Here is a 20,928-nt window from a genome sequence, read left to right as displayed (position 1 = left end):
TTCAGAATTCCAACAGCCTGCCCTGAGCTTCCCCCCGCCAGGAGGCCCCCCACACGCCGCCCCCCAACCGTGCAGATTCGGGGTTCAGCTCTGGGCCCCCATTCCAGCATGCAGCCCCCCAGGTTGCAGATGGGCCAGGCTGAGGAACGGCCACCGCCTGGGGGACCTACAAGGCCTCCGCCACACTGCTGCCTGGCCACCCGGAAGTCTGACCCCAGGCTGGGCGGCGGCCACCCAGTCTCCGCACCCCAGCACCCCCAGCAGCCTCGCCGTGCGCCGGCTGTGCCCCCAGGCAGGTCCCTCCACAGCCTCATCTCCCCCACAAGATGCAGCTGCGACCTTATGTCAAAAAAAGGTCAGAGTACGTGACAGCTGTTCAAGTCTGCAGAGGGCCCTGCAAGTCTCCAGGCAGGCCCTCCGTCCTAGAAAAGGCAGCACTGAGTCCTGTTGGCGTTTCTGGAACAGGTGGTGAGGAAGCACACAGTGAATGAGCCGTGTGATGTAGTTTTCAGAGCACGTGAGGGATTCACATTAGAGAGAGTCTGTCTTCTTTCCAACAAGTGCCTGTGGCGCACGCAAGCCTATGGAGGCTGCATTCTGTACCTCACTGCAGCGAACGCCAGGTAAGACACAGGAAATGACACTTTGAGACAGAAAGTCAACATCTGAGTCAAAAAAAGACGCCTTTGCTGGAAACTGTGAAAAGCTACCAGCTCCTCTGCACTGAGAGCAAAGCCCTCAGTTCCCAACCAAGAAGGAACCCGGGTGGGCACACCTGGGGTGCGTGTCTACCGAAGAACGATCGGGTTCACTGACTATCCCGCACACTCACTAGATACCCGTGGCGCACCGCTTCCCGTGAAAAAGCATTTCCCATGAAGTGACATAACGCCAAGTCGCCACCAGACAGGGCACGGGCCAGCCTGACTCTGCTCCACACTGCTGAAAGGCCGGCCTGAGCCGGCGACCTGGGATGAGCCCCAGCAGATCCCGACTCTTCCACGGCAGGGGTGGGGGGCTGTGCGTGTCGGCCCCACCACGGCTGTCAGCCTCCCTGACCTGCAGCATCAGCTACCAACAGTAGCGTCTATTTGAGTTACAGAGGCAACTGCAGAGACACAAGCCCTGGCGCCTTCTCACGAACACCCAGGAAAGGAAGGAGCACCGAGCCCCACTGTGCAGGCCGGAGAACAGGAGAGGCAGCCGCCGTGGGGGGGCCGCACAGACCTAAACCAGATCCCAGCGGGACAGCCGCTCCACGGGACACCGAGGAACCAGATCGCACTCGCTGTTACGGTGGAAGAGACAGGAGAAGCGCCCAAGCAAGGCCATCGGGGAGAAGTCCGTTTAATTATCATAACCTGGGGCCTGCAACACCTGGACCCGAGCGGATGCCCCGTCAGTGCGCACAGCAGCACCAGGCCTGTGTGGTGGAGCGGATGCGACGTCCCCACATGCGCTCTTCACACCGGGGCTGGCGGTGAGGAGCCAGGTGTGTGGACAGGACCCCCCACCCACGGCCCCACCTTCAATCCCCATCCTTCCATCCGGTGGCCGGCCCCAGGGAAGGGGGGTCCCCTGAGCTGCTGGATCAACATGCAGCTCCTCTGCCTGCACTCAGCTCCTTGCCTTCCAAGGGCCAGGGGACTCAGGCAGGGAGGGGGCCGAGTGGGGAAGGAGAGTGGGAGCTACGGGAGGGACCCTGGGGCCGAGGCCGTGTCCTATTGACCCTGGAGAACAGGGTTGTGACGTCTTTGTTGGCCCGGCCACAGCCTGACACACGTTTGCTCTGAGCTCCCCCTGCCCTCCCGGCCCCACCCCCAAGACAGGCGTCACCGGTTAACAGCAAAGACACCAAGGCTGGCAGCACAGAGCCTGCAGCGAAACAAGACGCTGGACGGCTCACCCACCGTGCCCCGTCCCTGAACCAGAGGCCCGTGTCTAGGGAACCGCTGCACCCAGGAGAGCTTTTCGGAGAAAGCAGCTTTACGGGGACTCATCATCCCCACGGCAGTCACCACCTTTCCTCAGTCTTGGGGCGGAGCCCAGGGAGGGTGCCCTGCAGCGGCACCATACTTCCAGGGCCCGCAGGGCGGGTGGGCGGGGCAGGGCCTACGCGGCAGGGAGGCGGAGCCGGCAGAGGAAGGGGGACCTGAAGGAGCCCAGGTACAGGTGCCCGCCGTGCTCGTGCACCTCGCTCACGTAGGGGGCCACCTGGCCATCGGGGTCGTGCAGGCTCCTCCGGAAGGCCCCGCTGTCGCTGAGCTCCAGGACCAGGCTGTACCGTGGCACGAGCTTCATCACCGTCTCCTGACCCAGCAGCTGCAAGGGAAGCAGAGCAGGAGAACGGGGCTGAGCAGGTGCCCCAGGGAACCCGCCCACGGCCTGGCACCTAACCCGACGACTTCCCGAGGCCTCGGCTCTCGCCTGCTCCACGCCAGCGTGGCCATCTGCCTGGCAGGCCCCAGCCGGCCCTGGAGGAACATGACCTCAAAACAAACCCCCGCTTTTTTGTCTCGTGTGACTTCTTTCCTCCTGCCCGCTCTGTCCGGGGAAGTCCTCCGTTTGGACAGCTCCTCGGAGCTGGACTCCAGCTGCTGCACAGACGCTGCCCAATCTCTGAGCCGCTGAATGAAGCTGACCAGCTCTTGGATGTTTACTCAGTTTTTAACCTTCTAGTAAAGGCCCAGCTCCCACAGCGACGGGAAAGCCACACAGGGCAGGGCCAGGTGAAACCGGCCACGGCCCCCACAGCCCCTGCAGCCTGGGCCCACGCTGCAGCAGCCCCGCTCCGGGCACAAACCGCCCTGTCTCCTCCACTGCAGCCCCCACCCCCTACACGTACAAGCTGTGTTCCAGAAGGTTCCACAGCGATCGAGCCAAGTTGCACGTTGGCTCAGAATGTCCCATAAGGCTTCCCAGGACCTTCGAACCCACCTCCTTTGGTCCTAGGTCCTCCCTCTGTTAGCTCCACCTTTTCCCTAAGAGACCTCAATTTCCTCCGCTTAACGACTCATTTTCCCAGAAAGCTCTCAACTCTCCACCTGTTTCCAGCCCTCAGGGCTACAGTTCTCACCGCCCAGGACCCATCATCACCTGGGCATTTTAACAGACGCCCCAGCTGAGGAGACAGAGCCCCAGTCCCGTTACAAAGGCCGCCACCCAACCACTGGCGGGGTCTGTGCACCAGACGGTCACACCGGAAGTCTGGAGACAGAACAGCCTGTTGGTAGGAGCAGCTCTGAGGGAGCTGGTCGGCTAGCCACCTGCAGACAGCTCAAGGCAGAAGTGCCTTATCCCCTGCCCGCTGTTTTTTTTTTAGCTCTGACGTTGTCTCAAAACTGAGAAAGAAAATCCACGAAGCTCCGGTGACACCCTGAGGAAATCGGGCTTCCTTCTCAAGTCTGCAAGGCCTGTGGTCTTCTCCCACCTCCTGACTGCTCCAGACCTGCCACTGCCCGGCCACACCCACATGAAGACGCTGGCCCTGCTCCTGCCTGGACCCCCAGAATCACACCCACCACTCTGATGGAGCCCACGTGGCCCAGGAGCCGAGACACAACCCCCACCAACAGCTACGTCCTCCAACAGGCACCGACACTGAGCCCCTCCCATCCTCCGCTCAGGGCATCACAGGCATGTTCTCATTACGTGTTTCATCACCTAATGAAATGCTGCTATTCTTCCCACTTGATGGAAGGATAAATTGAGGCCGAGAAATCACGTCACCTGCCCAGGGTCCCTCAGGTGCTCAGGCCTTCCTCAAATCCTCCTCCTCACCTGCTCTGCCATCCACCTGCTCCCAGGTCCCAGGAGAACAGAAGTGATTCTGCAGCCGACAACGTGTCATTTCTGAACAGCGGCCACTGACGTCAGAGCCACACGGAACGCTGTGGGCCAGCCTGACCGAGCAGCCCCTCAGCGGGGCCCACCCACAGGGCCAGGCGCCGTACGGACTCAGCCCCTGCGCTGGTACCTCCCAGACCTTCACTTACAACTGTTTCAGTGTCTGTAACTGAAGACGGGTGGAATCCCACGGAGAGGGGTGAGCAAGGGCTCTGAGGCAGAAGGAAGCAGGGCGGGATGGGGGCCGGGTTGGTGGGTCTGTCCGTGCGGCCACCTGAGACGCCGCCTAGGGCGGGGGGCAGGGGCAAAGTCGCAGGGTCTGGAGGCCCCACGGGTCACGATGGGGAGGTGGCGACGAGCACACCCAGGCAAGAAACCAGAAGGAAACACCAAATGTAGGTGCTCAAGCACCTACATTTACATTTCAGGCCAAAGGGTCGAATGTGTTTTAAAGACATTGCAAAAAGCGCTAGATGTTGTTATAAGCAGACCTAGAATTTTCAGAGCTTTCAAAATTAAAAAACTAGACACATTTTCATTTTGTATTTTGAAATTACAGTTTCATAATTACCTTAAAAATCAATCTTTTAAGATAGGGTCTCTCGGACAAGAAATCCAACATGGAAAATCCAGGGTTGGAGCGAACGGCTGCCATGGCGACCCAGTACCCCCCGGAGCTGCTGGCCCGGATGTTGTCTGGGAATCCAGGCAAATTCTCCACGAACAGGTCAGCCCCTCCCTTCATCAGGCCGGACACGTAGAACCTGAAAAAGTCACCCACGCAGGCGATGAACAGCAGCCCTTCAACTGAAGGAAAAATTCTAGCCAAGCACCAAACTGGTCCTGGCCCCAAAAACCTGACGGACAAACTGCAAACGTGTCCATCGTGAACCTCACGGCTGCTGCAAGAGGCCCTCAGAGCCCCGGGCCCAGCGAGAGAAGCAGGCGGCCCACAGGCAGGAGGAAGGGGCCTGGTCGCAGTCGGCACTCAGCCAAGACTCTCCCGGCTGACGCCCAAGGAGGCAGATGGCGGGGAGGGAGGATGAGCTGACCTGACCGCCCACCCCCGGGACAGGGTGCCTACCGCATCCCAGGCTCCGCAGCAACACCCACGCCCGTCCAGCCCGCAGACACGACAGCCCACGTGAGCTCGCCCACCTCCTGATTCTCGCCATGGTCGTCTCCGCCACCAGGACAAAGTCCTCCTCAGGAGAAAGCTGCACTCCATTGGGGAACCGCAGGCGGTCCAGCAAAACCGTCACCTCCCTGGTCTTGGTGTCATACTCCAGCAGGCTGCGGGGCACCGACCCAGGGTCACAGGAGCGTCCGCGACCCCTGCTGGGCTGCAGCCCTGCTCCTGTCTGGGCCCTCGGGCCAGGGGCCTGTGGAAAGGGGCTCGGCCTCTGCCACAGTGGCAAGGCCCCCACTGCTCCTCTGCTCAGACCTGGTCCCAGGCTGGCCTGGGGGCCCTTCCCCACCCAGAGCACATCCAGTGTCCTCTTGCAGACAAGCCCAGGCAGTTCCCTCGCTGACCTGGGAGCTGGCTTGGCACCAGGGAGGGCTGCCACAGCTCCAGCCACGCCGGAGTGCCCTTCAGAAACCCCGGCCGGGGTGTGAGGCCTCCCCCAGGAGCCAGACCACACCCTCAGGGGGCTGGCCGACGTGAGTTTCATTTCTCCAAAGAGAAAGTGAGACATCTTGCTGCTCTGTTGCTCCAACTCCTGTTTCTGGGAGACACTCGGGTCCTATCAAAGGCTAAGTGCTACGCCCAGAAACGCCCAGAAACGCCCAGGACTCCCAGGCGTGAAAAGCCCCGCGAAGTCACCCTGCCTGAGCAGAAGATGGGGAGGGACACTCACCGTCCGTCATCCGTCCCCTCCATAAGCAGAAGCAGGTAATCTTGTCTCTGCCACCTGCTGCTAGAATCCGTAAAATAAACCTTTCTCCCGTCCCGCGTGACTGCAAGATCGTTCACGAAGGACAGCCTCCTGCCCTCGATGGGGGTCTCAGAGGACAGCAGCTGTTTTACTTCCCCTGGGGGGGTGGGGAGGAAAAGGAGAAGGGGAAGAAGAAAGGAGGGGGAGACTGGCTGTCAGTCCAAGAACGTCCACCTCAGTAATTCCAAAACCCTGACCAGCCTATGGGATTTAAGAGGAAAAACTACAGCAAGTGTCCCCACGTCCCAGTCAGAAGACGCACCTGTTCTCACAGGAACAGAGTTTCCCCTTCTTTCATCTGCAGGTGATGAATATTTTAACTAACTTCATTAAAGGCAGAATCCTCCCTCTAAGATGAGAATTATCAAGAACAACTGACTCAAAACTCTGTTAAGCGTCTTAGGTTAAAAAGGCAGTTTTCTGTTTGACTGCCTGAGACAAATACAAAACATCCCTCTCATCTGCTTTTAAATAAAGTGGCAGGAGAGGCAGTAGGTCTTCTCAGGCTGCAGCACGAATGCTCATGGAGTGCTCAGCTCATCCTCGGACAGTCTGGCCCGAAGCCACAGCAGCCCCTACGCAGGCTCCCACCAGCCCACCTCGTGGACGACGGGGCGGGCACGGCTGGGCGCCGGCACGCACCACCCGCCAGGGCAACATCCCCCACACACGGTGGAGGTCGGACGTCCCAGTTCAGGTGATGCCACCCCCAGTCAGGGGAGAGGAGCCGGAGAAGCCGGAGGAAAGGAAAGGAAAAGGCAGGTGGCGAGGAAGGAAGAGGGAAGAGCGAGGGGCAGCAGACACGCGGGAGACACACAGGAGTGTCAGGAGGGGAAGGCGAGTCGGACGCCCCCAGGATGAGTCCCTGAGACCCCGTGGCTCGGACCCAGACGCAGGCCCGAGCAGGCCTGCAGGGGCGCTCCCAGTGAGTCGGAGAAGCAGTCACCATGGCCCACGCACAGCAAATGCTGCCAAGCCCACTGAGGCGCACATGGCTCACGGATCTGAGAGCACCGCGGGCGGGGACAGGCTGCCGTCACGTACGCTTCCTGGGGTCCACTTCAAACAGCCCTTTGTAAGCATCGGCCACAAAAAGGGTCCCGTTGGGCCCGGCCCGGACGCCCAGGGGCCTCCCACACGCAGGCTCGTCACCTCGGGTTTCTGCGGAGACACATGGACAGGGCTAGGCAGCTGCCCAGGGCTCCGCCAGGGCTCCTCGGCGTCCCAGCCCCGCGCCGCGCTGCAGACAAGAGAGCCCACGGCACCAGGTGGACTCCGGCCCTGGGCTCCAGCCCCCAGAGCGCAGCACAACTGCCCGACAGGTCGGGAGGGGCCACCCAACAGTCTGGAGGTGGACACAGCACAGCAGCTGGTACCCAAGGCTGACATGCACACCAGCACCCTGAGACTCAGTGAACTCAGGGACATCAGCTGACCCAGAACCGACTCCAGAATCCCCCAGAACCTCAGGAGCTGTGTTTAAGCCCAAAAGCTGGACCTCAACACTGTGCCCATCCAGGGCCGTGGCAGTTCCCTCTACCCACCAGAAAGGGAGCGCTGCTGTCTTACTCCTCAGAGCAATGCTCCTGCCTGACCACCTATCCTTTCTTTACATCTGTCCTACAGCCTCTTGACAGCCGGGCAATCACTGCAGGGCACTCAGGCCAAAATAACGGAGTCCAACAATGCCTGTCAGATACCCAAATGCAGAGTATTAACCCCATCACATAAAACCATTCGTGGATGTGAGTATCCACAAGCAGAAAGCTGAAAAGTCATTCAATAAAACACTGACAACAGTTACATCTGAGAAAACTCCAGGGCATTTTCACTTTCTTCTTTGCGTTGTTCACACTTCACCATGAAAATGCATCGTTTTTACAAAAACATTTTAGCTCTTAGAAACGTGTAACTAACAAGTCTGTGGACTACCCGTTTTTACACAGTGGGTTTCTGAGTGACCCATGGGCATCTGGCTCTGGAGGAGAGGCTGAGGTTCCGCAGGGCAGCCCCAGGACAAAGCCGAGAGCCTCCTGCAGCAGCTCCGAGGACACAGGCCTTGCGGGGGGAGGGGGCGGCAGGGCCCTGGCCACAGCATGGAGGGGAAACGGCCACCACAGCCGGTGACGCCCAAGCAGGCTCTTCTCCTCCAAGGAGAACACAGCTCCACTGGCCACCCCACGCCTTCCTGAACAGCTAGAAGAGACATACACCGGGGGTCACCAACTCACTGCATGGGCCTGAGCCAAACCGGGCGATGGTCTCTACGTCACCATGGTCCAGCTTTACGACCCGGCCATCTGCTGTGCCAGTGAACATCACATCTGTTTAAAAACAGGAAGGAACAAGGGTGTTACTGGGTTAGCCTGAAAACTGGGCTCACATCACCTTCTATAACAGAGGCGACCGGTTTGTGCTTTTTATCTCCAGGGGAAATGGCAGCTCTGAAGATGAAGGCAAGCCGTGTCTGCAGACAAAAGTCCTGAACACGCGCAGCAACAACCCCGTGGAGGTGCAGAATCAGCACGGAGTAAGGGCGCAGCAGACAGCAGTCAGTGATGCACACAGGGGTTCTACCCTGAAAGGAGCAGGGGCCCTCGAGCTGACACTTGGCGCTGGGGGCTGTTCACGTCCTCCTCATTTGAGTGTCTGCTGAGCCAAGTGCACCCAACCAAAGGGGAAGAACTGCTGGGCGGGCCCTCGGAGCCACGTCAGAGCAGCCTGAGCGCTCACCTGAGCAGCACAGACAGCAGTGCTGGGACCACCCAGAGACTGCGGTGACCCGCAAGCTCATGAAATGCTCCTTGTTTCTAATGTGTGTGGCAAACTCCAGGGCCACCACTAACAAAAGTTTTTAAAGTGAGTATAACTGATATGTTAAGAAAGAAAACAGAATTGTAAGATGCTCAACTGAAACTGCTCAAGTCAAAAAGAGTGGAAGAGAAAGTAAGGAACAAGAAAACAAAGACAATGAAAAGAAAACAGTAACAAATATGGCAGACACTAATCCAACCACAGCTGACCCCTGAACAACCTGGGGGCTGAGGTGTCAACCTCTGCACAGTTTTGAAGTCAGTGTATAACTTTACAGTCAGACCTCACATCCGCGGGTTCCCGCACCTGATTTAAGCAACTGCGAATCAATCCCGTGAATAAGTGGGCCCACACAGCTCAAACCTGAGCTGTTCAGGGATCAGCTGTGTATCAGTTATCATTTTAAATGTCAATGGTATAAATACCCCAATTAAAAGACAGACGGTCAGAGTGCATCAAAAAGCAAGGCCCAACTACAGGCGGCCTACCAGAAACCCTCTTTAAACACACAGACACACGCAGATCCGAGCTGCCGGGCTACAGCAAGCTGTACCGTGCTCACACCAGCCAAGAGGAAGCTGGAGTGCCCTGCTGGCCGCAGGCAGCGCAGAGCAGAGCTAAGGGAACCATCGGGAGGAAGGGGGCCGGCACTCATGACAAAGCACCAACTGCGGAGAAGAACCGGCAGCCCCAACACATGTGCGCCTCACAGCAATCACCAAAGAACAGGAGGCAGAGCTGGCAGAGCCGCAGGAGACGGAGGCGGGGACCTCAGCACCCCCCGCCCCCAGCAGCGGACGGCTCCCGCAGACGGAGTCAGGAAAGACACCGAGGAACCACCAGCACCATGGGCTAACTGGACATAACTGTCATCCTTCAACCACCTCATGCCAGCAACAGCGGAATACCTATTCTTCACAAGCTCACGTGGAACGTTCACCAAGATGGACCACATTCTGTGTCACACACCTTAACAAATTTTAAAAAAACAGAAATCATACAATGTCTGCTCTCAGACCAAAATGAAATTAAACTAGAAGTCAGAAACAGAAAGAGAGCAAGAAAATCCCCAAATACTTAGAGATTAAACAACTCACACTTCTAAATAACACACAGGTCAAAGAAGAAATCACAAGGGAAATTAGAAAAAGTTCTGAACTAAATGAAAATGAAACACAACCTGTCAAAATCTGCTGGATGCAGAGAAAGCAGTGCTTAGAGAGGGCGACAGCATCAAAGGCCTGTATCAGAGGAGTAGACAGACCTCAAACCAATTATCCAAGCTTCCAGGAAAAAACCAGGAAAAGAAAAAGTAAATGAAACCCTAGGTAGGCAGAAAAAAGAAATAAAAATTAGAGCAGATATCAATGAAATTGAAAACAAGAAATCAAGAGAGGAAAATCAACAATACCAAAAGCTAGTTCTTTGAAAAGATTGATAAAATACGTCATCTCCAGACCAGGCTAGCAAAGAAAAGACAGTAATTACCAGCAGCAGAAATGGAAGATGGAACATCGCTACAAACCCCACAGACGTTACAAGGATAATGAAAGCATACCACGAACAAGTGTGTGTCCACAAGTTTGGTACCGGAGATGAAATGGACCAATTCCTTCAGAGACACGATCTGCCAGAACTCATACGAGAAACAGACTGCTTGAACAGGTCTATGTCCACTGAAGAAATGAATCAACGGTTACCACCCTCAAGAACAGCACCAGGCTGACAGGCTCACTGACGAGCCCCACCAGACACTTAGGGGAGGGACCGTCTCTCCCAGAGAACAGAAGCAGAGGGAACGCTTTTCAACCCGTTCCACGAAGCCAGCATGGCCCTGGTACCAAACCCAGGTAAAGTCACTTCAAGGAAACAGACCAGTATCTCTCATGGACGAAGATGCAAAAATCCTCAACAAATCTCCGATCTTTCCCCTCAATTTGGCTGTGAATCCAAACTGCTCTAAAACGTAACGTGTGATTAAAGTAATTCAAGGATGTTCATGGGTGATCCTCCCCCAGAATCCCGAGGTGAGCGCATCCCTCCACCGTCAGCCACGTGCAGCCCCCCCCACCCCCACCTGAGGCAGCAGCCGTCACGCCGCAGTAGGGAACCAGAAATGTCACCAGGAGGACACACAGCTCCTTTAGGAGAGAAAAGGGAGCCTGAGGACAGAGCAGGATGAGACTCCAGGCCAAGTGGGAAAGACAAGAAAAGCATTCTCAGGGAGATCTTCTTTTAAAAAGATCACTTTAAGTCTCAAAGTTCCAGTTTTAAATATCAATACTGAATTCTTTTTAGCAAAACACACAATTTGGGAAAATAATAAACATCAACGTCTCTTTAAGAGAAACGCGAAGCTCTGGCATGATGCACCCATCCCTCGTGGGCAACTCTGACTCTGCCAGACAAACAGCAACGGCCACTGCAGCGCGGCCCCCACCTGCCGAGAACAACGGGACCACTCTCGCTGCAGGGCCTCGGCCTCGAGGGCAAAGCGCTGGGAGGCCCTCCCGCCACTCAGGTCCAGAGCCTGTCCGTTAACTGCTTTTACGACTCCTCCGTCGCATCCTCACAGGCAGAGAAGGCCTGTTCCAGGTGCTGCAGAATCCAGAATTAGAACCAGACCCTATTCTGGTTCTTAGGTTTGGGCACGTGAAGCAGATGGTTACCCTTAAATGTACCCACCGAAGTGAGCTTTAAGAAAAACAGAAATATTGAGAATAGTTCCTGTTCTTTTCACAGATGAAATCTACACAGAGACAATCTGAGCAAGAAAACAAGGTCTCGTCAAGCACCCCCTGCCCAGCTCTGACAAGTAAACCAAACATCGTCAGCGTTTTTCTCCCTCCTCTCGTCTTAAAGGGCCCAACAGTCTGAGCAGAAGAAAGTGCTCCAGAGACATGAACTCAAAATCACCCAGCACTGAAACAGCCTGCAACTCGGAGAGGCGAGAGGCCCCCACAGCGAGTCTGCTGGACAAACACGCACGTCCACAGCCAGGAAGCCTGCCCGGGTCTCCCCACTCGGGCAAGTCAGCTTGAGGTCCCAGGCCTTTACTTACCCCCGATATTTGCTATAGACTCCGGCCCAATAAGTTGGTTTTCAAACAGCCGTTCCGCCTGTCGTAACTTTGTGTTTGGTTGCAGAACACCGAGCAAGAGAGGGGGTTCTTTGAAGCTGGAAAATAATGCAATTATAGGGATCTGTCTGTAAAAACACATGAAGAAAGTATTTACTGGGACCTACAAGGACCTACATGCAGACTCCCCGTTCTTTAATAAATCAGGCACATTCCAGTAACATCCTTAGTTGCCAGAAGCACAAGTTCAGGAAAAAAACTTCCCGAGCTACCGAAAAGGTCATAGCACAAAACAGTACTGAAAACAGAAACGCGGCTAATGCCACTGAGAACACCAGGCCCACCTGTCCAGTTGCTCACACCCTCTGGTTCACACCCCTTCTCTCTCACTGGCCACTCCAGTCCAGCTGAGACAGAGGGAGAGGTGTCGACACTTCTGGCTCCAGAGAAGAGAGACGGTACCATGGCCCCTTCATCCCACATGGGCAATCCTGCCTCCTGCCTGTCACCCTCCCTCTGGGGCCTGGACCCCCCTCCCCTCACGCAGAAGCGGCTCCAGGAGCTCGTCACTCTCCATCCACAGGCAAATGGAGGCGGGGGTTGGGGGGTGACTAAGACCCACAGCCCTCCTGGTGCCCCTGCTCCCCAAGGGCTGTCAGCAACTGCGTACCGACCTGCTCTGGAGGAGCCCTCGCCCCGGCCTGTCCTGATCCCCCAGATGGCCTGGAGATGGACCCCCAAGGAGGCACTCCCACCAGCTGCACCCGGCCTGCCCCCACATCGTCCACCCCGGCCAGCAGGGTTGGCGGGCCCCGCCATGCTGCTGTGGGGAGACTGCAGCACTGGCCCCACCCAGGGGGCCCCCTCCCTTGCTCTTTCTGCTCTGATGGGAGTTTAAAGCAGCCCTTTCCACTGCCGACAGCATCACTCTCCTCACACCTCAGCTCATGTCTGTTCTCACGCTGCCTGCCAGTCCTCTGCCTCCATTCTGGGTCTCGGGTCGCGGGAGAGGCCCGTCGGCCACACCAGTTCCCTGGGCTCCTCCTCACAGCAGATGGCTGGCTCTGCAGGACCACCGATCCTCCGCAGCCCCCGCCCCGCCCTAGCCTGTCAGGACTTCACACCCATCTTCCGCCTGAATTTCGTCACCTTCACTGAGACCAAAGGTCTTCGGTCACGAAGACCCAGCCCTCCCCGCCCTACCTGATACTTACCTGTCCACCACCCTACCATTCCCCTCCTCCCAAGACCAGCTCCCCAGCCCAGGTGTTGACCTGCAGCTGGGGACGCAATTCACACTCCCACTTGCTGGCTGGGTCACCCAGAAAGGTCAGCTGGTACTTGGGGTAGGCTGAGCTGCATCCTTCTCCACGCTGGGGGACGGCTGGAGAGGGGCCCTCGCAGAGGACACCCACACACCATCCACCACGAACCTTCACTTTCACTTACGAAACACCAGCGCATGTTCAGTTGTACATGTTATACTGCCTCCACACTGAGGCAGGGTTCTTATCTGAAGTGTCTGACATGGGCCAACTCAGAGGAGGCTGCAGACAGCGTCGCCACCTGGGCAGTTTCGAGGGAAACAGGAACTTACTGAACCAGACTACACAGCCCTGATGTCATAAATCCTCACACCAAAGAGAGCCTGGCTCTGCACGACTGTAAGTACAAATGTGGATACACTCCCGCCCCCGAGCTGCACAGTATCGTCTCAGTCCCGGTGGGCTGCACAGACCCCACTGATGAGGGGCAACTCGGGAGGAAGAGAACACTAATTACAAGGTTTTAAATATCAGTCACCATAAAAAGTAAACAAGGCAACTGGAACTTAACCACCACTTGTGTGTGCTTCTGCCACTCCGAAGGAGCTCGGGCTAACCCTCTCTAACGCTCAGGCTTCTCTTGTTTGGGGTTTCTCCAGGTTTTGCTTTGGGTTGTAGCTTTGTTCTTGAAACACTAACAGGGAAAATACTGGGCATGTATTGTGTAACATCAAACGAGGCACTGAAGAAATCACAAACCTCTATTTCTCATGGTAACTTACCTTTCAGACCAGGCTGGCTTATTACTCGAGAAGCTGTTTCAGCTGGTTTATTCTATTTTGTCGGGCAGCCCCAACCCGCCCGGCCCAGGACAGTGGGGCAGCTCACCTGAGGGGCTGTGGGTCTATGGGGGAGTCCAGCAGCATCACGGCTACAAGCAGGGGGGCCAGCAGGGACACAGCCAGCATCAGGAAGGTGGCTCGGAACACTCTGCCACTGAAGGAGCTGCCGGGACAAAGTACACGAGGCGTCAGCAGGGCTCAGGCGGACTGGCCGCGGTCTCAGCCCTCCCACCCAGCCTCCCCCACCATGACCTCAGTGACAGGGACGATCAGCACTGTTTGCTAGGATGGCAAGCATGCCCTTGTTCTTATTCAATTGTCCAGCTTGTGGGCCACTCTTATCAGTTACTTTCCAGGTGGGATGATAAGCCGTATGCGATCCTCAAGCAAAGGTTAAATGCAGGCAAACCAAGGACCACTGGGCACAAACTAATGATGAGAGAGCTGCACTGCAAGAAAGGAGCCTGCCCCCCCCAACGTGGGAAGAGGTGGCTCTCCGCCACCACCTCCTGCTGCCACCTGTCCCAGAGCAGCGGCACTCAGAACCTGTGCCCCCAAGTCCCGGGTTGTGTGGATGAAAGAGGCAGAGACAAACTCATGAAGGAGATGGAAGCAGCGCAGCCTGAGCGCCCCCGACCACTTTGGGCATCGCACAGCTGACAGCTGGAAAGGCAACTAAGGCTCTTCAGACACTGACAGTTAAAGAACCTACAGCATCACACCCCAGGTCATCACTGCTACAGCCGCAGGAAGATCCAAAAATGCGCCGGGAACCTCATGCGAAGCGTGTGGACACAGGGCCGACGGTCCTCACACACGTCATCACCCGCCCAGTGGACAAGGAGCCCTGCAGCCTCTTGCTACGAAGCGCGCTGTACAGGATCACTGTGTACTTGCATTAAGTGTATCCACATCTACCACACACTTGAAATAAGATTAACTTAAAGCAAATTAAAATCATGAGCTCCTATGGTGGAGAATCTTTCTTTATCAAAAAAAAATCAGGACTCACACATAAGAAACCAACTTAACTTACGGGCAGTGTTTCATTTGACTTTTGACAGGATGGTATCAATGCAGATTGTAGAAACAAGGGGGCCTGAGGCCAGCCCCAACTTACCCAAGCACAACCATGCCACTTCAAAGGAGCTCCTGCACCCCAAAGCCCACTGAGAATCGGGGCTTGGGGCAGGGTAGTCTCAAACTCCTGCCCACTTCTGAACATGTACGGTTTTTTAATTTTATTATTTTTTGTTAAAGTATAGTTGATTGGCAACGTTGTTAGTTTCTGGCGTCCCACAGAGGGACTATTCTTGCTCATGTCTTTCTCACTGCAGGTGATTACATCCAACGTAGTTCCCCGTGCTGCACGGGAGGCTCTTGACATTTATCTAGGAGCTCGCAGTCTTTAGGAGTAAAAGCAAGCAGTCCTGGAGCAGCAACGTGTCCGAAGCAGCAGCGAAGCACAGAGGAACTGCCCAGAGGAGCCCGGGACAGCTTCATGAGGAGCTCCATAATTCATCATTTCAGCTCTCTGGTAAATTACCAAAATGCTAATGAAAAAATGAAAGCATGATCTTTTGAATCTAAGATGTGTTTCCATCAACTTCTCCTGTTCCCTCTTGTCTTCACCCCAACTGTATATAGGCAAATGTTACTGTCCTGCTGAGCATTGTTGAGACCAGAACACACATGATTTTAATAAACAAATAAAGCAGAAAATAAATCATTCTGCTTCCACTGGGGGTAGCTGGAAACGACAGAGTGCACCCTGCATGTGGGTAACACTACTGAAGTGCCTGAATCCCGAGTCAGTCTGAGTGGGAGGGACAGGCTGTTCCTAGGGCTGCTGGGTGGCAGGCGGCCCTGCTGACACCTGGACTTCAGCACAGTGAAACTAGGTGCGACTTCTGACCCAGATCTGTAAGACGATCTACTCGCGTTGTTGACGCTGAGTGTGTGGTCCTTTGTCATGACAGCCACAGACTGACACAGGTTTCTAACTAAATCCGGTACCAGGAATGAGGTGCTGCTCTAACAAATACCCAAAAATGAAGCAGCTTTGGAATCGAGCTGTGGGCAGAGCCAAAGGCAGCCTGAGAGGTCTGTGGTGAGGGACCCGAAGAGGGTGACATGCAGCGAGCTCCCCGCGGGTCAGCAGGTGGGACCCTGGCCTCTGTGGATGGCCAGGAAGCAGGCAGAGGCACAGTGGCCATTGCCCGGCCCACGGCCAGAGGGCCAAGTCTCACCCAAGCCCGTGGGCGCCATCAGCATCGCCACCTGCCAAGGACGGGGGATGGGAGAAGACGCCCGGACCAGGAGCCCTCAGAGTCGGGCTCTGAAACGCTCCGCAAAGTGAATGTGATTCTCTCTTCTGGATGTTTAGGGTAAGCGGAACCAATGTGTGGGACCTCGGTGAGCCGCCCCCTCATTCAGCGTCGTGTCTGGGCTCACCGAGCTGCAGCGCGCCAGCACCTCCTCCCCTCCATGGCTCAGCTCCACGCACGTGTATCCACTCACCTGCTGCCGGACGTCTGGGTGGGAGCAAGACAGGGAGTGACTACTTAAGGGGAACAACGTGTTTCCTAGGGTGATGAGAAAATTCTGACACCAGAGAGAGTGGTGGTTGCCAGACACTGAACACCACAGACTGTGCGCTCTAACGTGCTTAATCTTCCGTGACTCTCGTCTCAAAAAACGTTAACAGTGACGGAAATGCCAAAGTAGACTGTGGTGACTGTTGCAGATCTCTCTGAATATGTTAAAAACCCTAAACTGCACATCCTAAACTGGTGAACAATAGTACGTGAATTACATCTCAACAAAGACGTCAAAAAGAAAAAGTAAGAGAGCAACTCCGCAGACCGCCCATCCTGGCTGGGACATGTGTCACTCAGGACTTCCCTGAGTGCCCAGCCTCTCAGCCTGATGGACACAGGGCATGTGGCGGGAATGATCTGGTCCTATGGCTCCTTCAAAGGTGGAGTTCCAAAAAGCAGGCCACGTGGTCCTACAAAACCTCTCTGCAGGGCCCAACAGGGAAGGATGAGCGACCCTTCAAAGGGGGCTCACATAACCCACCCACCCCTGCAGCAGAGGTGCTGCCCCATGCAATCTCACCAACAAAAAACGGGGACGCTGGCCAAAGCGCCCCCTTACCTTTCCTTTGCCCGACACAATCCACATAAAACAGATTCATCTCATCTGTCTGGGACCCTATGTGGTTAGGTCTCCATTTCTACACTTCAGAGTACACTTTAAAATCTTACTTTAGTAATCCAATTCAGAGCTGGTGGCAGCCTGCTTGAATATCCTGTTGCCCCTTTCACAACAGGGAAAGGCTCTCTCATCTCCAAAACAAGGAGTCCACCCAGGACAGAAAACGAATGCTTACAGATAGAAAGGTGGTCAGAACTCAAGTGATGACCTGTGTCCACACAGCTTACCCTTGCCGGGCAGCCAGCCAGCACCCTTTGACAACCAGATACAAAGAGCTGGAGAAGAATCTGGAGGACACCCAGCCCAGGGCTCCCAAGGGTGGCACCTCCCTGGGGGCAGCTGTAAACAAGGCTGGAGAGTCTGTCTGGTAGGTTCAAGATCCCCAGTTGTTCTTAACGTGCAGCTGGACACCACTGGCCTGCTTCAGCCCCTCCCCAGCAAAAGAAGTCCATCAACACCCAGGCTGACTGCCAGCCAGCCCCTACTGGAAAGTTCTGCACAAGGTCAAGTTTTAGAAAAGGCAGCTCACACAAACGAGCCAAAGACAGCCTCAGGCCACTTACTTCTTCACGCAGGCTGAGACCCTTAGTTCAAAAGGCCCAGCAGAGCAGAACTCAAATCTTACATATCCAATTATTTTAAAATAGCCCAAACAAGCAAATTTTTAGCCATTTAGAGACTACCTGCTTTGTATACTCTATGAAACCTCCTCGAACAGCTGTTACCCACAGATAAAACCCCCTGCCCCCGCCGCTGCCCTCAGAGCTCACTGATCCACTCACCTTGACCCGGGGCCCCACTCGCCCCCTCTGTCTGTGAGACTTCCCAGCTCTCAATCCTGCCAGGGTCACTAGGGAGCCCGCATGTGCGGCTGCCCCTCACAGACAGACATACACTGTCCCTCCTCAGCCCTGCCATGCCTCTAGCCTTCTACGTAACACAAACAAGAACTCAATGTTTAATTTTGGTTCATTTTAATCAATTTAAACTGAAACAGCTACAATTTGCCCAAGTGGCTTCCTCATCAGACAGCACCCACCACCTTGGAGCCCCTGACACCCCTTCGCAGCCCAGGGCGGGTCCAGTCCTTTCCCTTGGGGACCCTGGCTGCCCCACTGGCTCACACATCACATCATGAGGAACACGCACCCTGCTGCTCGTGCTGACCCGCCTGCTTCTGCCACCCCAGGACCCCAGCCCAAGACCACACCGCCCCGGCTCTCTCCCTCTTTGTCCTCCCCAGGTGGAGCACCACCAGCCTGGCATGAGCCCCTCAGACGGTGGGAATGGCAGAACATTCTGGTTGCTTCAGAGCTTGTCAGAGTCCCCCATAAAGGGTGAAGCCCACAACTCAAGGCAAAGCTCTAGTCAAACCATAAACTGTCAGTCCACAGAACAGGTTAGCCATCGACAGTGAGAAATGAGGGGACATTATACAAAAACCTGGGCTCCCAGCTTCTCGTGAAAAAGTGGGAGATCTGGCTCCACGTGACCTATGCTGCAGGGTAGGGGCTCCCTTTCTCCCCATCCCCCAACACGTCAGGAGGACTAAGAACCAAACACTGTGACTGATGTGTACACAGTGCTGAGCCTGGAGCACAGAAACACACGGAAAACCTCAGGCAGCGGATGGCACTCTGCGGGCACCTGAGTCAGACAGCCGGGTGCACAGCTCCTTGGGTTGGGTGCTCCCCACGCATGCTCTGGGCTTATTTTAGCCCAAGGTTCATTAACTTTTTGGCAAGTCCACCTCACTGCTGGCTCCACAAACTCAGATCCAACTATAAAGCGGCCTCTCCTCTGCCACCTTCACTCACCGCCGCCGGTGCACACCTGCACTGCATCCACTCAGAAAGAGGACCCGCCATTCATTCGTACCTTTTTCTCTGACAAAGCTCTGCACCTGCCCATCCTGCTCTTTCCTCCCCAGCCTGTGTTGACACATCCCAGAAAGTCAGCAACTTCCTTCCCAGGTGCTGTCTGGGAAATCAACTTGTTTGCCCCAACCTCTACACCCACACCCTGATATTTCCTAACAGCCTCTAAGGCAAGACAGTGATCACAGTGACGCAACAGGATTGGACAACTGTCGGCTCAGCTCCGCCTTACGAAACCCTGTGACTGCACCAGCCACAAGTGAAGGGCTTTCTCTAAACGATTCTGCTCACAGGACATCAGGGCCTCGAATTATGGACCAAAGTCCTGACCAACAGACTCCGTGAGATCAAAATAGGCCTGCGATTTTTATGGGAAACCCTTTAGGCCCAAATCCACGGGAGACCAGAACCCCAGGTACCAAGGGGATCCCTGGAACCTGAGAGTCACACACAATGGCTCAGGCTTCCCAAGAGACTGCACCCTGCATTGGTTCACCTGTCATACTCCTTTAAACTGGGCTCCTAGACTCTGTTTTAGCATTGAAAACAAATTTAAAACAAGGGCAAAGGGCAATGGGAAAACACACGCCCGGGGAAGAGCTGAGAAGAGAACTCGGGATTCCCAGCTCCTGACAACTTCATGCATTATGATGGCCCCAGCTGTTTCTGCACACTGCCTCCCTGACGCCTCAACCTTAAAAAGGAAAATGGACCTAATAGAGATTTTTGATTAGTCTAAAACACTTGAGAAGTTTATTCAAAGAGCACCTGCTAAATTTTCACCTCTTCACTCCTGAACACACAGACACTAAACATAGCTGTCTCTCTTCCCAGACACAACTATGTTGCAAAAACAGAAGGAATGCTTTCCACTGGCCCCTGAATCATGACTGAAAAAACTCCTCTGTGACTTGCCTTTTAGAGCCCACACGCCCCTCTCTGCTATAACTCTCCTTCAAAGGGGTTCCTCTTACTAGCATCAGTGAATCAATTCAGTTCTTCTTGCCAAAGACTGTCCCTCGTTCAGGATGTACCGCACGCACAGGCATCCAATGAACATTCCCAATATTTTTATCAACATGTAAGTCAATCAAGGGGGAGGGTACCGCTCCAGTGGTAGAGCACACGCTTAGCAGGCAGGAGGCCCTGAGTTCAATCCCCAGTACTTCCTCTAAAAATAAATAAACCTAATTACTTCCCCCATCGCCAAAATAATTAAACAAATAAGCCAATCAGTTCCACACTTGGAGCTTGGACTCTGTGGGGCCTCTTGCTTCTAATAATTCAAAGTTACGACACTCTCGGCACAAAGGTAAAAAAAAAGAACCTTGAGAATTTTAAAGGCTTATACTTCGTTCTTTACCTAAAGAGCAAAGCATACTTAAATTCCGGAAGCTTGGGAGAAGCAGCGAAAGCCAAAGCCCCGAGATTTCTTTTACAGGCACCAGTGACTACTGCGTCCTCTGCGTCTCCGTCCCTAGCAGTAAAATGCTCGAGGCTGGATTCTCACAGAAACTGCTCAACTCCGTCCCTTCCGTGCCCCGCTCTTCCTGAAAACCGCGCCGAGAAGACCGGGTGCGGAGGCCGCTCTCCGCGGGCGACCGCGCAGGCAAGTGCGGGCGGGCCCGGGGAGACGCAGGCGGCGGCCGGGGGTCAGAGGGGCCCGGGAGCCGGGCAGGGACGCTACGACCGCGCTGGAGGGGCGGCAGGTGCCCCGCGCGCCGGGAGCCGAGCGCTCCCTCCCGGTGAAGCGAGGCTGCGGGACACTGAACTGACCCCGGTTCGCCTCTGTCAGCGCCCCGCTGCGGGCCCGGCCTACCTGCCGCCCTTGGCCTCCGGGGTCCGGCCGTCATCCGTGACGACCTGCGGCCGGAGAGGCCGGCGCTGCCGTAACCCGTCGGCCTCGCTCATCGTGCCTGTGCGCCCGCCGCCCGGGCCGCGCGTCGGCTGCCTCAGGCCCGGCGCCAGGAAGTGACGCACAAGACCCCGCCTCCCTCCTCGGCCGCGGGCCGTCCTGCCGCGAGCCCCGCCCCTTCCGGACGCTGGGTG

At 55.7% G+C, this 20,928-nt stretch overlaps 1 protein-coding gene across 1 annotated transcript; it reads right to left on the bottom strand.

Moving 5' to 3' along the window:
* Window positions 1-1,331: 1,331 nt before the first annotated feature.
* Window positions 1,332-20,862, bottom strand: APMAP (adipocyte plasma membrane associated protein). Its single transcript, XM_074347759.1, has 9 exons — window positions 20,699-20,862; window positions 13,830-13,946; window positions 11,659-11,774; window positions 8,015-8,107; window positions 6,828-6,944; window positions 5,706-5,880; window positions 5,005-5,139; window positions 4,418-4,610; window positions 1,332-2,322 (listed from the first exon to the last, which is right to left on the bottom strand). The coding sequence occupies exons 1-9, from the start codon at window positions 20,788-20,790 to the stop codon at window positions 2,113-2,115; spliced, it is 1,248 nt and encodes a 415-aa protein (XP_074203860.1). The 5' UTR covers window positions 20,791-20,862; the 3' UTR covers window positions 1,332-2,112.
* Window positions 20,863-20,928: the final 66 nt, after the last annotated feature.

This window comes from Camelus bactrianus, chromosome 19, assembly GCF_048773025.1.
Source record: "Camelus bactrianus isolate YW-2024 breed Bactrian camel chromosome 19, ASM4877302v1, whole genome shotgun sequence".
In the NCBI taxonomy this organism is placed as follows: Eukaryota; Metazoa; Chordata; class Mammalia; order Artiodactyla; family Camelidae; genus Camelus; species Camelus bactrianus.
Note: the sequence above shows the minus strand (reverse complement) of the source record. Positions and strands in the feature narration are given on the sequence as shown.

Coding starts and splice junctions, on each gene's coding strand:
- APMAP (XM_074347759.1), bottom strand. CDS start 20,790: ATGAGCGAGGCCGACGGGTTACGGCAGCGCCGGCCTCTCCGGCCGCAG. Junction 11,775..13,829: donor ATAGACCCACAGCCCCTCAG/GTGAGCTGCCCC, acceptor ATTATTTTCCAG/CTTCAAAGAACCCCCTCTCT. Junction 5,881..6,827: donor TGAAGTGGACCCCAGGAAGC/GTACGTGACGGC, acceptor CCACCCCCCCAG/GGGAAGTAAAACAGCTGCTG.